The 14,263-nt window shown below is 42.6% G+C and overlaps 1 protein-coding gene across 3 annotated transcripts in view; it reads right to left on the bottom strand.

The window, feature by feature from the left end:
- PLXNA2 (plexin A2) overlaps positions 1-14,263 on the bottom strand; it is a 389,564-nt gene that overhangs the window by 48,805 nt on the left and 326,496 nt on the right. For all 3 annotated transcript variants that reach the window (XM_073587292.1, XM_073587293.1, XM_073587295.1), the window contains exon 16: positions 13,680-13,847. In XM_073587292.1, the coding sequence (XP_073443393.1) occupies positions 13,680-13,847 (168 nt within the window). The remainder of the gene's footprint in view (positions 1-13,679; positions 13,848-14,263) is intronic.

Genomic DNA, 14,263 nt, shown 5'->3' on the forward strand with positions numbered 1-14,263 from the left:
ATATAGAGCAGGAAATCTGTCTCTCCCTCTTTCTTGCACAGGATGAACAGGAGGAAGCATGTCTGCAGTGTCAGGGAGTATAATACTGGGGTTATCACCTCACATTACAGATAATAGGAGCACATTCACCTCAGACATATGTACTAGTGTAGTATCAGCTCCTACATTATGTATGGGATTAATATTACCTCAGCAATTCATGCAGCTGCCATGTCCCTCATGTGCATGCTGCATTTTCCTCACAGACTGTGAGCTTCCGTGTGACCTCCCTGCAGACATGTTTGATATACTACTCTGCATTCACCTCAGACATTGTGTAGTGTGTCCTAGAGTAGTATCAGCTCCTACATCATATCTGGGATCAAGATTACCTCAGAAATTCATGTAGCTGCCATGTTCCTTCACTTATTGCAGAGGCAGCTTTTGTGTGACCTCCCTGCAGACATTTCAGATATACCACATTACTGCTGTATTATACAGAGTCTTCATGAGTTCTGGGTTTATGTATGATAGGACAGGGCAGGGACACATACAGTGTCTGCCATTACTATGGTGGAGCTGGGCAGTCCCATGTATTAGAGACACTGGTGAGAGGAGCAGTGGGGGGATGGTATATGTATGATGGTGAGAGGAGCAGTCGGGGGATGGTATATGTATGATGGTGAGAGGAGCAGTCGGGGGATGGTATATGTATGATGGTGAGAGGAGCAGTCGGGGGATGGTATATGTATGATGGTGAGAGGAGCAGTCGGGGGATGGTATATGTATGATGATGAGAGGCTGCACTTCATGTCAGTGCACTGTATACTGACCCTGCTGTGTGCTGATTACCCCCCTTCCCAGTTATGGAGTCTGATGATCTGTATGTGGCCTCATCTCTGTTACATACTGTGATGCTGGGTGTACAGATCCAGTGTAACCAGGTTACTCACTATATGTGGTATATGTGTAAAGGCTCTATTCCTGTGCTGTATACTTAACCTGTACCACAGATCTGTATACATGATATCACTCCTCACTCTGCTATATACTGATCATGCTGTGTGCGGATTATCCCCCCATCCCAGTTATGGAGTCTGATGAGCTGTATGTGACCTCATCTCTGTTACATACTGAGGCTGGGTGTGCAGATCCTGTGGAACCAGGTTACTCACTATATGTGGTGTATATGTAAAGGCTCTATTCCTGTGCTGTATACTTAACCTGTACCACAGGTCTGTATACATGATATCACTCCTCACTCTGCTATATACGGATCATGCTGGGTATAGACATCCTGTGTCTCCAGGTCATTTTCCTGGCTGTACATATAACCTGGACATGACTTCCAGCTTAGCACTTGATTTCTGTAGCGATTGCTGCCTTTAGTCCTCCCCCTCATATATTGCATGATCAGAGTATACCCACCAAGAGCTTATTTTATATTACCTAAGATGGTGGATAGCACAGGCCTGAATGGTTTATGTTTTTATCATGTGTAAAATAAATAATCGGTGAGTGACTCGGCACATTTGAGTGGGCACTAATAACTCAGCACATGGCGGGCAGTGAGGGGGCACTCCTAGTGTGAGGCTGCACATTGCTCTGGAGGACACATCATGGGCCCAGTTTTCAGCCCTGTCTCTCGTCTATTGTAATTGTATGTAGTAGAGTGACTGGCTGGGATACAGAACTTGCAGTTTTCTGCTCACACACCTATGGCTGCAGGCAGCTTATATTAGACCTATATATTTCTTACCATTTATGCGCAGCTGGTGATTAGAGTCTGTAACTGCTGTAGAGGAGCAGGCGGCTTCTCATATAACACAGCATTGCCCATCTCTGTCTATTCCTGGACCTTAAGATGGGATATTTTCCATTATTAACCTGTTGTATACCTTGGTTGTAAACCTGTGAGTTTTTCACCCTCACTTATCCCACATTTTGTGCGGTTGGAGGGGTCCTTGAAGTTGGCTAAATATGGTCTGGGGGATCCATTGGGATATGGTTTCCTCCTTTTGGAATTCAATATGGTTCTGATCTGGTGAAAGGTGGAGGGGAGTTTCGGCAAGGGTTTGTCGGATCCCCAGGAAATTCAAGTGAACATCGGAACCCTTGTGGTTATGGTGCTCCCAAGCTGGTGGGGTAACGGCTGGGAGTAATTGTTGGTACATTTTATGTTCACTTTATGTTTGGTAATCACTGGATTTTGGGAGCTTCAAGGACTCCTACCAGCGTGTTAATATTATTTATGTTTTGATGTTTTATGGTATGTTTGTTTTAATAAAGATGTGAATAATAACTTAAAAAAAAAAGGGGATCAGTGTATACCCACCAAGTGCTTATTTTATATTACTTAAGATGGCAGATAGCACAGGCCTGAGTGGATTACCTGGAGCCTGGTGGTTAGGGGGGTCCTAGAAGTTGGTTAGAAATTGGTCTGGGGGATTCATTGGGATATGGATTCCTCTTTTTGGAAGTTAATATGGTTCTGGACCTGGTGAAAGGTGGAGGAAATTCAAGTGAACGTTGGAACCATTGTGGCTATGTGCTCCCGATCTAGTGGGGGTAACAGCTGGGTGTAATTGTAGGTACATTTTATGTTTGGTAATCACCAGATTTGGGAGCTTTAAGGACTCCCCCCAGCGTATTAATGTGATTTATGCTTTAAAGTTTATTTTATGTTTATTTTAATAAGAACATGAATTTAAAAAACAAAAAAAAAAAAAAACATTTGTTTTCCTTTTAGTGGGTCCTGGAAGCTATTTATAAATTGGTCGGTAGGGGTAACCATATTAAGTATGGACCTCTGGGTGGGGTTCTTGGAGTTGATGCTGAATCAGCAAAAAGGAATTGGAAGTTAAAATTCTGGATCTGGCTTTTGGTTACGGCTCTGGACGGGTAACTCTGGACGGGGTGTTACCCGGGAGCTTTCGGTGGTTGGACTTCCCGGAATGGGATGTTTGGTGCCCTCGAGCTGGTGGTTTACGGCTGTGGGTAACGTGGATTTTTTAAGTTCTTGTGTGTTTGCCAAAATATTTAGCCAGTATTTTTGGGGCTCCAAGAACCCTCCCCTCATGTCGTATATGATTGGGTACTTAATACTTATTGTAAATGTTTGTTATTTGTTAATAAACTGGCCGCGGACCCCCCCCCCCCCCTGGGTTTGGAAGGATAACCAATTCAGGTATGGCACCCTGGTTTTGAGGGGTAATCATCTCGTGTATGGCCCCCTGGTGTGGAGGGTAACCATCTCGTGTATGGCCCCCTGGTGTGGAGGGGGTAACCATCTCGGGTATGGCCCCCTGGTCTCCAGAAGCATTTATATTTTATAGGACCCTGTTAGGGTAATGTCCCTGGGGTCAGGGCAATCATATTTTGCATGCCTACAGAAGAAATTGGCTCCTCTGTGCCAGGGACGGCGGCTGGAGGGGTGAAGAGAACAAGGTTGTCGTCTGGACAATGCAGTTATCTAGTGCACAAAACTGAAGAGCACTGCACCTGATCTGTGTGCCCTTGAGTCAGTGGGAGTGACTAAGGGTAAAGTAATCAAGTGCATTAACATGAAGGGCGATATGCCTATTCCCGATGCCCTTGAGCTGGTGTGAGCGGCTAAGGGTATCATCAAGTGCATTAACACAAAGGGCAGTATGCCTACTCCCGGTGCCCTTGAGCCAGTGGGAGCCGCTAAGGGTAAAGTAATCAAGTGCATTAACAAAAAGGGCAATATGCCTATTCCCAATGCCTTTGACCCAGTTGGAGAGGTCAACAGTAAATGTTATCAAGTGCATAAAAAACAATTAACAATGGCGTGGCCGGGTTATTAATAATGCCTTTGTAGATTTTTTTTTCTACTTTAGGTTTATTTAAATTGCTGCTTCCAGATATTCTGAATATTATTTTATGGTCGGTTATAATGTTGATGTTATATTGTGTATAGTTTTAATTACTCCCTATTTATAATATCTTTCTATTGATATGTTCATCACTTTTCGGGTAGTGATAGTAAGTGGGTTTAAGACATTTTACTGCACAGCTACTGTAAATAATGGTGGTTTCTAGAACTAAAATCTGTGATTTGGTGAATTATTAGAGCTGGCTACAATACATGCGGTATAATAGTTTTTTGAGGCATGACAGATGTCATTATGCAGGTATTCAGATTGTGGCTATGACCTTAATTATGGCTTACTTTCCACATTCCCCATTATGGGATCCTCATTGCAGGATGTTTAACAACTGCTATTTTGCTGTAGTTACCGTATTATCGATTATAACTTGGTAGCATGGCATCGATAAAATTAATCTGTCGGAGCTCTGGAATTTTAATTTTATTACTTGTGTGCACAGACTTTCCATAGCATGTAGAAATGGTTGATGGCTTTATTAGGCATGGTTGGTGGGGGCGAGTCCATTTAAGGTGTCAAATGGCCTCTCTGGTGGCGGTTTAGGAGTCAGGTGGAAGTTGCAGGCAAGTTAAGGTGGACTCATTTTAACTAATAGAGGATGTAAAACCTCATGGTGGTGAACAGGCTCGGCTTTGGTGGCCAGCCTCAAGGACGTTGTAATGGTAACGTCAATCAGGGGCGGCCACAGTGGTTAAGCACAGGAGTGAGGATAATAGGGTCATTGGTGCCCTGAAAGTTTACTGGCTCTGCTTGAATGGCAAGCCAGTGTGTGCCGCCCCTTTATGGCTGTCTGGCCTGGTTCTGTATGTCAGACGGCTGGGATATCACAGTACTTGTCAATCCCAATGTACTAGCACTTCACCTGACTCCTACTGTGATTGTGTTAATCCTGTGATTTAAATAAAGCTGTGGCCATTTTGACAACCAAAATAATGTGTTGTGTATTTATTCTAGTGCCTAGGTTTAAGGCCCTTTTACATTTAGCGATGCACCAGCGATCCGACCAGCGATCCGACCCGGTCAGGATCGCTGGTGCATCGCTAAATGATCGCTAGTGAGCTTTCACACAGAAAGATCTCACAGCGATGCAGCAGCGACGCAGCGCACGATACTCACCTTTCACACACAGCGATCCAGACGTCCTCCCGCCCGCGTCCAGCGTCGCTCGTCATCACAGCAGGAAGTCTCAGCAGGAAGCGCCCGACGAGAAATGGAGCCGGACATTCTCGCGCGATCAGCGATGGACAGCGGGGGAGCCGGTCGCTGGTAAGTATCACACATAGCGATATCGCTAGCAATATCGCTATAACGTCACAAAACCAGTGACGTTTTAGCGATATTGCTAGCGATATCGCTTAGTGTAAAACCCCCTTTACTGTAGTTATGGTGGTTTTAACATGGAGTGGGGGTCCGTCCCATATCCATAAGTCAAGAAACCACTGGAGCCATAGGCGGAGGAGGACATGACTTGGGGATGGGTGGACCTTTACTCCTGCAGCTTTTTGGTATAGTGTAGATTTTTAAGCTAGAGTGATGTTGCTTTCAGAGTAAGAAGCACAGTATGTCTGTGCCTGGTGAGTTACTGTGAGGAGGGTGGGGCTTATATAGAGCAGGAAATCTGTGTCTCTTCCCTCTTTCTTGGACAGGATGAACAGGAGGAAGCATTTCCCGCCCACCCACCCTGTTTACAATCATTGTCCTAAAACGTTTTGATTATTGCTTGTATGATGAATGCTTTATTGTATTTTTGAAATTACCATGTATATCTTGTTCCTGGCTCAATTTTATCATGGCTATAAAGAGTTAACAGCATTAACCTTCTAAGCCCAAGGGAAGGGCCATCCTTCAGCCATGGTTCCCTAGAGGTTTCCTCCACAGGGGGTTTTTCCTCTCCTGAGTGCTGTAGGATGACTCTTTGTGAGTCGGAGGTTTGCCAAGCTAGTCCCCTTAATGCTTTTGCAGGGACTTCTAGCTTATAAGTTTACTAAAGTGATTTATTAAAAAAAAAATAAAATAAAAAAAAAGGTGTCAAATGTGAATTTATAACCCGTCACAGCTTTGTGGTTTAGGAGTCAGGTGTAAGTTGCAGGCAAGTTAAGGTGGACTCATTTTAACTAATAGAGGATGTAAAACCTCATGGTGGTGAACAGGCTCGGCTTTGGTGGCCAGCCTCAAGGACGTTGTAATGGTAACGTCAATCAGGGGCGGCCACAGTGGTTAAGTACAGGAGTGAGGATAATAGGGTCATTGGTGCCCTGAAAGTTTACTGGCTCTGCTTGAATGGCAAGCCAGTGTGTGCCGCCCCTTTATGGCTGTCTGGCCTGGTTCTGTATGTCAGACAGCTGGGATATCACAGTACTTGTCAATCCCAATGTACTAGCACTTCACCTGACTCCTACTGTGATTGTGTTAATCCTGTGATTTAAATAAAGCTGTGGCCATTTTGACAACCAAAATAATGTGTTGTGTATTTATTCTAGTGCCTAGGTTTACTGTAGTTATGGTGGTTTTAACATGGAGTGGGGGTCCGTCCCATATCCATAAGTCAAGATAACAACATCTCACCTGTGTCTACATTCTTTACCCACAAAGCAGTATCTCCCAGATCAGAAGCAGGAAGTCTACAGCTGACAAAACAGTGAGATAGCAGAGAGTCTGGACTTTAGCCTCTGTTTCTTAAAGGCCCATATCTATTATCACTCATTTTCACAGCAGTTTTTTGTCCTAATTATATACATTATATTGGAGAAAGATTTTATATTTTTCTCTTCTTTTATATCATAAGCTTTTCAAGGAAGCTCAAGGTCCCCTTGACATTGTTAAGATAATATTGTGATCATATAAGTGAACAGTTATACATTTTAGAGCGTATTTCTGGAATTAGCAAATGGACATTTTCTTTCTTTAACTAGATGTCCTCACTGCTGCCCCCTATTAAAGGGAACCTGTCAGCAGGCTTTGCTACCTCATCTGAGAGCAGATTGATGTAGAGAAAGAGAAGCTGCATCCAACGATGTATCACTTAGAATGATTACTAAGTGAGGCCGTTCTGACAGAGTTTTTAAATTTAGCAATGTTTCGGGGGTGATAAAGCTAACCATGAGCCCAGAAGGCTTTGTATTTACAATGTCTATAGACAGTGAGGTGCTTATCACAGAAGGGGGCGTGTTGGACCAGTGTCCTTGTGCCAGCTAGTCACAGCAATGATAATGTCCTAGTGTAAACAATCATGGCAAATAAATAAAAGCACTGAGCTGGAAATGAGAGGCATTGCTGAAATCCGTATGTTAACCAATACCGTATGCTCCATAGCAAAAACCTGCTGAGTGCTGACACATTCCCTTTAAGTTGTTTCACTGCAGCTGAAGCGCCCTTCACTTGGTCTTCTATTCACTTTGTGACTGTAGACAGATTATTGTGTGCATTAGGAGGTTTCTGAACATGTGCAAATCAGTAAATGGGAGAATTTAATAACTTTTAAGTAAATCTCCAAGCCTTTGTCATTTTTAAATAGAGATATCCATGCATGCCTGCTCCTCTGGATAATGACATCCTCAATGGTTTCAGAAATGTATCACAATTATGCCTATGCCTAATGTAAATGAATACTTCTGCTACTTCATATTTCAGAGTCCAAAAGATCAACCAGAAACCGTAAATTCAATGGCAAGAGCAATGATGCCTTGCAACCTTGAAAAGTACACCACTGAAGCATTCCTCCAAGGGAGAGACGTCCATTATATGTGATGACTGGCCATCTGGGGAATAAAGAGGTGAAACACAGGTATTGCAAGGCACGCCATTTTTTTTTTACAATATACGATATTTTTATGTGTAAAAATATGAACGGTATGGCAGATTAGGAGCACCCAGGCTTTTCGATGGGCTGCAGCAGGCATCTTTGCAACTCTTTGCAGTAGTCATATACCTAAGTATACTCAGTCGATGTGAAGCAGATGAATCTGTATGATTTTGGATTTTTTTTTATTATTTTAGATAAAAAAGCCAAGTTTATTTTTTACAAGATACAATAAATCTTCATAAAGGAGATTTGTAGTTTTTCCTTCTTGAAGATGATATGTGAGGATTCGCTTCTGTAGTAAAATATGAGTTGACTTACAATTCTAATCCTTATCCTATAAAAAGTGTAATACCAAAAACCAATGCTCGAGCAGCACCTGACAGATTCAACCCTGTCTATGTAGGGCTCTATACAAATCAATATCATTGTTGTGCAGAATGATGGCATCGGAGCCCCAGATCCATGATATCACTGGCCAGAATCAATAGAAACAATTGAGATCAATATCATTTTGACATGATAATGTATACTTGCTGATATTTATATGGGTCGTTATCGTGATTTACTCACATGGATACAATAAAGGTGATAAGTGGATCACATCCTTGTAGCCCCACTAACTGGCCACTAATACTAATCCTCTTCTGTAATGCAATATCATGCTGCTATAAGCTGAGTAATAATTTAGCAAAATGAGACCTTGCCCTCCGTCATGTGAAAACCACATGAAGCAGCGCCCTGTGTTATATTCATCCTTTATATCCATATACAGTGACCATACCATGCACCAATTCCACATGGATCTTTCAAGTGTTCCAAAGTTCTGCTGATGGAATTCTTGTATCAGCAGACGTAGTTTGCATTTCCTCACTTATCTTCTTGGATGGCAGTAAAGTCAGATCTACACTAGAGGCATTTACTACTTCCAGGCGCATACAGACATTATAGAGATAATGATCATCAGTACTGACTGTAGATCATCTTTACATCTGTGGACAGTTTTAAGGGAACCTGTTACCAGGGTTTCCCAATATAAAGTATGGCCACCACCTTTGAAGCCTCTTTTGCAGCATTCTAGTAAGCTCTATGTATGACCCCAATCCCCACTGCATAGACCAAAAATACCTTTTATAATTCCCTTATACGGAGTGAATCAGTTTCATGGGCGTCCTCTCTCATCGCAATGCTGTCCTCCTTCCTTGCTTCATGTGGATGACGCGTCCAAAGCCATCCATACATGGTCCCCCAATCACGCTCCTGCCCATGCGTCCTTCGCTCTACCCTGCTGAGTGCAGAGTAAAGTACTGTAATGTGCATGCGCTGGGAGAGATTGAAGAGCGCCTATGACCCGGAAGTAAAGCTGGCGCAAGCGCATTACAGTACTTTGCTCTACTCTCAGTTGGGCAGAGCAAAGAACGCAAGGGCAGGAGTGTGATCGGGGGACACTGGATGACGTTGGACATGTCATCCACATGAAGCAGGGAAAGAGGACGAAACGTGCGAGGGGAGAGGAGAAGCCGAAGCAAGACCAGCGACGCTCATGGACTGGACCGCCCCGTATGGGGGTATTTGAAAAGTTACTTTCTGTACTATGCAGAGGGAATTGAGAACTTACATACAGCTTACTAACATGCTGTAAAAGAGGCCTTAAAGGTGTTGGCCGTACTTTATTGGGAAAACCTGGTGACAGTTTCCCTTGAAAGCCTCATTTACATGACTGTATTTAGGCACCATAAAACCTCCAGGATATATGGAGACACAATAAAGGAACCAAGGGCGTCATGTGGAGGTGGTTGCTGTCAGGTATAGCATGAATCCAACACAAATGAATCAGATCACGTTCGACTGAATTTCACTAGAGTATTGAACATATGACAATACAGAGTATGAGGAAAAACGGACCAAGTTTCGTCAGTGATTTTTATCAGATTTTTATCAAAGTTTCATCAGACTTTAATCAGTGTCATTCTAATTTCATCAGAGTTTGGTCTGATTTTCATCAGTCTTTTTTTTATGTAAAAAAAAGTGTCTCCACCTTCTCCTATCAAACAGTCCATGAAGGCAGGGGATCCGAGTGCTGAGTGCTGCCCAATTTATTCACGGACCCACAGTCTTGCATTGCCAATTTTGATCTGAAACTCGGTCAATATCGGACATGTCAATGCGATTTTGCACTGACCGCTCGGTCTGCGAAAAAGCACAAACATTTGACCAGCTCAATTCACTACTATATATCCGAGTGCGATTCGTGAAAAATACAGATAGCACGCAAAAAACTGATGTCCGAATGAGCCCTAAGGCTACGATCACGTGTCCGTATTTTAAATATTTGTTATTTATTAGGGATATTCAAATGATTTTTTTTGTTCACACAGGCCAAATGTTCAAGTGAAAAAAAATACTCTTCTCTTTTTTCGGATGAGACTTGCCTATGTAAGTCTGTGTGATCAAAAAAATGTAATCTCATGTGGATCAATGATATAGCATTCAGTCTGTAATCCTACGTTGCCATACATAATGAACATAAGAAACTGTGGGACTTGTACATTTTATTCATTGCTGATATAGAAAAACGGATGACAGTGACAATGCAGATGAAAAATCCTCTGTGCGTGTGTGAACTGAGCATTAACGACGGTTCTGTGCTCTGCTCTGTTTTGCCTTATTCCCATTTGTTATAACTATTAGTTGTGAAGTGATAGGGAATGTTCACGTGGGACGGACACTCTTCAGATTTACCAGCAATAAATGACATAATACCAAACCTCATCCTCACGCTACACAGAAAATCCATGTGGAAATTAACTTGTGGCACGGATTGTAAATCTGGACACTTTACGCTGTGGATTTGCACAGTGGATTTCATCCGTTGCACAATCTGCATATAATGGCTTGTCGCACCATAGATGTCTCCCGGTGAGAATATATGAAGAAGAATACAGTAGAAGGGTTTGGATGAGCCTTTAGGAAAATGCTTTCCAGATGTGAATATTCCAGCAGAAGACAAGACAAGCTATGGTCATGCCTACTGCAATCTTCTATCCCCACTTCTACTGTTCTTTATGCATGACGCTTTCAATTTATTCCCTAGTATTGCGGAAATGAAAAAGCTAATGTGCAGGGCTTTCACTGTAATATGTGAAAACCTATAAATTCCCTTCTTATTAAGACACTGTGAGAGGGACCTTCTACACCACGGCCTTGTATTTGGCTAAGGCTTATCATGGAGAACATTCAGGGACCACACAAATGTCGCTGCCAACCTTCTCCAAAGGCCGATGCTTGCAACGTAAAGGTCACTATGTAATTGCAGTTCCCCTGGGTTAAGGCTACAAGATGCCACGGGATACATACACCCCATTCTCTTTCACGGCTTATACATCCAGATATTGTAATGAGTTTGTAAATGTGAGAAAATGCATAATAATACTGTAGTTGAGGAAAATAGGCTGGATATTGTCCTGGAGGATCTGTCTATTATGTGGACAGATATGGGTTAATTTCATACAAGAGCTTGTTGCTGCTGCGGGGCGCCATATTTTATAGATATTATATATGCAGAATTTTGGCTAAAGGTCTCTGGACTAAGCAAAACCGGCGTAGGTCCATAGGGATATAAAGCAGATGGTGGCGGCTGCCATATTAGATGTGGGTGCCGTTCTACTGTTGTGTTCTGACCATATAACTATGTATGCCTTTCTGTCTAGATCTCCATAGGGTAAGTTATCTTTTTAGTTGGAAATACATAGGCTACAAATCCAAATCTGGTGTGCCCCTGTATAATGTGGGAGGGAAGTAGGCACTTGTAGTGTGGATATCACAGAAGAGGGGTTGTCCACTTTTGGGGACTTCCTTTTTTACTTAAATTCATCTAATTGGGGTTAAAAAGGGTTGTCTACTTCTCGGACAACTCTTTCTGAATCCAAATGTTTTCCCCTCAGTAAAATAATAACACTTAAGCTCACCTCCGGTGCCGTTACACAGACCACAACAAAGAGCAAGAGATAATCAAACGGAGCAACATTTTTATCAAAATCCCATTCCAAAAATGATCTCAAATACATGCACTTAGGTAAAAAAAAATAAAATAATTGTCACCAAAGTTGGACAACCCCTCTAATGCTCCATGCACACAGTGATGAAAACAATAGAAAAAATATATTAGGCAGGGACTGGTTGCACGACTGCAGTTCTCAGAAAAAGGCGCGTGACCAGATAATTCTGCAATTGGGTTTTAGAATAATAAAAAAAAATAAACAGCCAAATTTCTGGTCATGTGCAAGTCTTACAATGGCGTCTTTAAGAGCAAAGTCGTGTGCAATAAAAAAAAACCAGAGTTGTATTTTGTAGAGAAGGCTGTGTTGCTGTAGGTTGTGGGTCGCCATCAATGATTATCAGCTGTGGTGTCGAAAAGCGACACCTGAATGTTGTCTAATATACAAGGACAGTAGCCACCAATGAGCAGGGAAAAGCAAGATGATGATTCATACGTATATAAAGATGTTCTGTAGAACAGGCGCATTCACGCTTCCTACGTATCTACACCACCTTTACGTCTCTAGTCCTCCGTGTTAGCGGTGGAAACCTAGTGTGTGCTTGTTTGCACAGTCCCTACCATTCGATACTTGTGCCGCCACCTGCCTCATTTATTAGGCCGGCGGGGTGACATATTGCAGTGTCCCAAATGAATCACTTTGCTCTCCTGGGCAGATGAAGTAGTGCGACAATTTCTTTCATCTCTTAATAGCTCCCATTTTTGCTTTATGGTTGCACTTACAGTGACATTTGGTTTTGCTCCAAACAATTTGTGATTCTTTATATGTTTGGCGGTCATTTAGCTTCTTGGTTTTGTAAAAAAAAATAATTACAAATAAATATCAATTTTGAGTAGACTTGTAATAGCCGAAATAATTCATTTCTGTATCCTGCAAAATCTAGATGGGATTTAACTGTTAAATGAACGCGGAAGGCAGATGCCACCTGTTTCACACATCCGTTTTTCCCCATCAGTCAAAATCCGCCGTTTTGCAAAAAAAAAACGGATCCGCCATTTTTCTTGGCGGATCCGTTTTTTTCCCAATTGACTTGTATTAATGGCGGATCTTGACGTTCATCCGTTCGATCCGTTTTTTTACGGATCCGCCAAGATTTTGCTGTCCGCTGAGCGGACAGGACGGACGATGAAACGCTTTTTTCCCCGGCCGGATCCACATTTTCTATTGCGCATGCCCGGGAGAAATGCCTGTGTCGGAAATTTAACCCTAAACTCAGTTCTGGCGTCTGAAAAAAATTCTCTCTCTCTCTCAGCGGTTCCTTTAAAATTCTTCCTTCGCCGGATCCGTTAAAACAACGGTCCGGTGCCAAACGTTGTGGTCACTACAGGAACGGATCCGTTGTCTGCCATTTTAGCGGATTTTAACTGACGAAAAAAACTGATGTGTGAAACAGGCCTAACCAATATACTGACTTGTGGTCTCCTGATGAAGACGCGAGTGAACAGCGAAACGCGTTGAGAATAAAACCACATTACCTGTGCTACCTTATCAATTTTTTTTCTGGGCATCTATATTTATTGTGATGCCTGCCGCGCAGTATATCCGCTTTTCCATATCTACGCAACTAACCAATGTACAGGCACAATAATGCTCATTGGGCCTAGTCAGAGTCTTTTACTGGCAAGAATTTCAATAGAAAATGAGCGTAAGAACATAATAAACAAAATGAGTACAATCTTTCTAGTCCTGGGTGTAATAGAAAATAGCACTGACTAGCACTCTGCTGCCTCGCCATGCTTTACACTACAGGTCTGCTAAATGACACTGACCATTGTACAAGCTGAGCTTTATTGTAAAGTATGGGCAAGCAACTTCACTAATGAGGTGGTCCTCCAGCATCCAGCACCAGGGTGAATGACTAGCAAGTGCGAATGTTGGTGGCTTACATACACAAACAATTAAGATCCATAGCTTAATTTAAAACTAAAAAAGTACCTGGCAATGCTCCACTCGGGTTCGATCCGCAGCACCTTGGGGTCATCTATGTACTCAAACTGCAGGCCGCTTTCCAGCTGGGCTCTGTCCACACTCACTGACACATGAACGGCCCCTAAGCCATGGAAGGATGGCGCCGACACACACACTATTTCATTCAGAGACCTCCTGCAACAAAAAAAATTGAGATCAGGTCATTTTCAAGTCCATTTTCATCTAATACATTCCTGTTTCTGCGATATAAACTGCTGGATGAAGCATACACACACGGAAATAGGTGCAGAGAATAAAAGAACAGGTGCCCAGGTCACCGAGGGAGACACCTACCTATCTAGCACCATGTATACTCCATAAGTACACAAAGGGTACAAATCCCACAAGAAAGACATATTTTGACATCATTTTAAGATTTAGAAAAACTTTACTGGGAAGCCCCCAAAGATTAACCTTGGCCAAAGCTCCCTATGTGTCCGAATACACAATCTGATCACAGGAAAGAGTGAGTCGCTCTGTAATCAATGTGTGATGACAACTATTCATTATTGATGAAGAAGGAAAGTAAAGCCCCCACACACCTTGGCTGA

This window comes from Dendrobates tinctorius, unplaced genomic scaffold (assembly GCF_039654945.1).
Source record: "Dendrobates tinctorius isolate UK_male_01 unplaced genomic scaffold, ASM3965494v1 ptg000098l, whole genome shotgun sequence".
Classification (NCBI taxonomy): domain Eukaryota; kingdom Metazoa; phylum Chordata; class Amphibia; order Anura; family Dendrobatidae; genus Dendrobates; species Dendrobates tinctorius.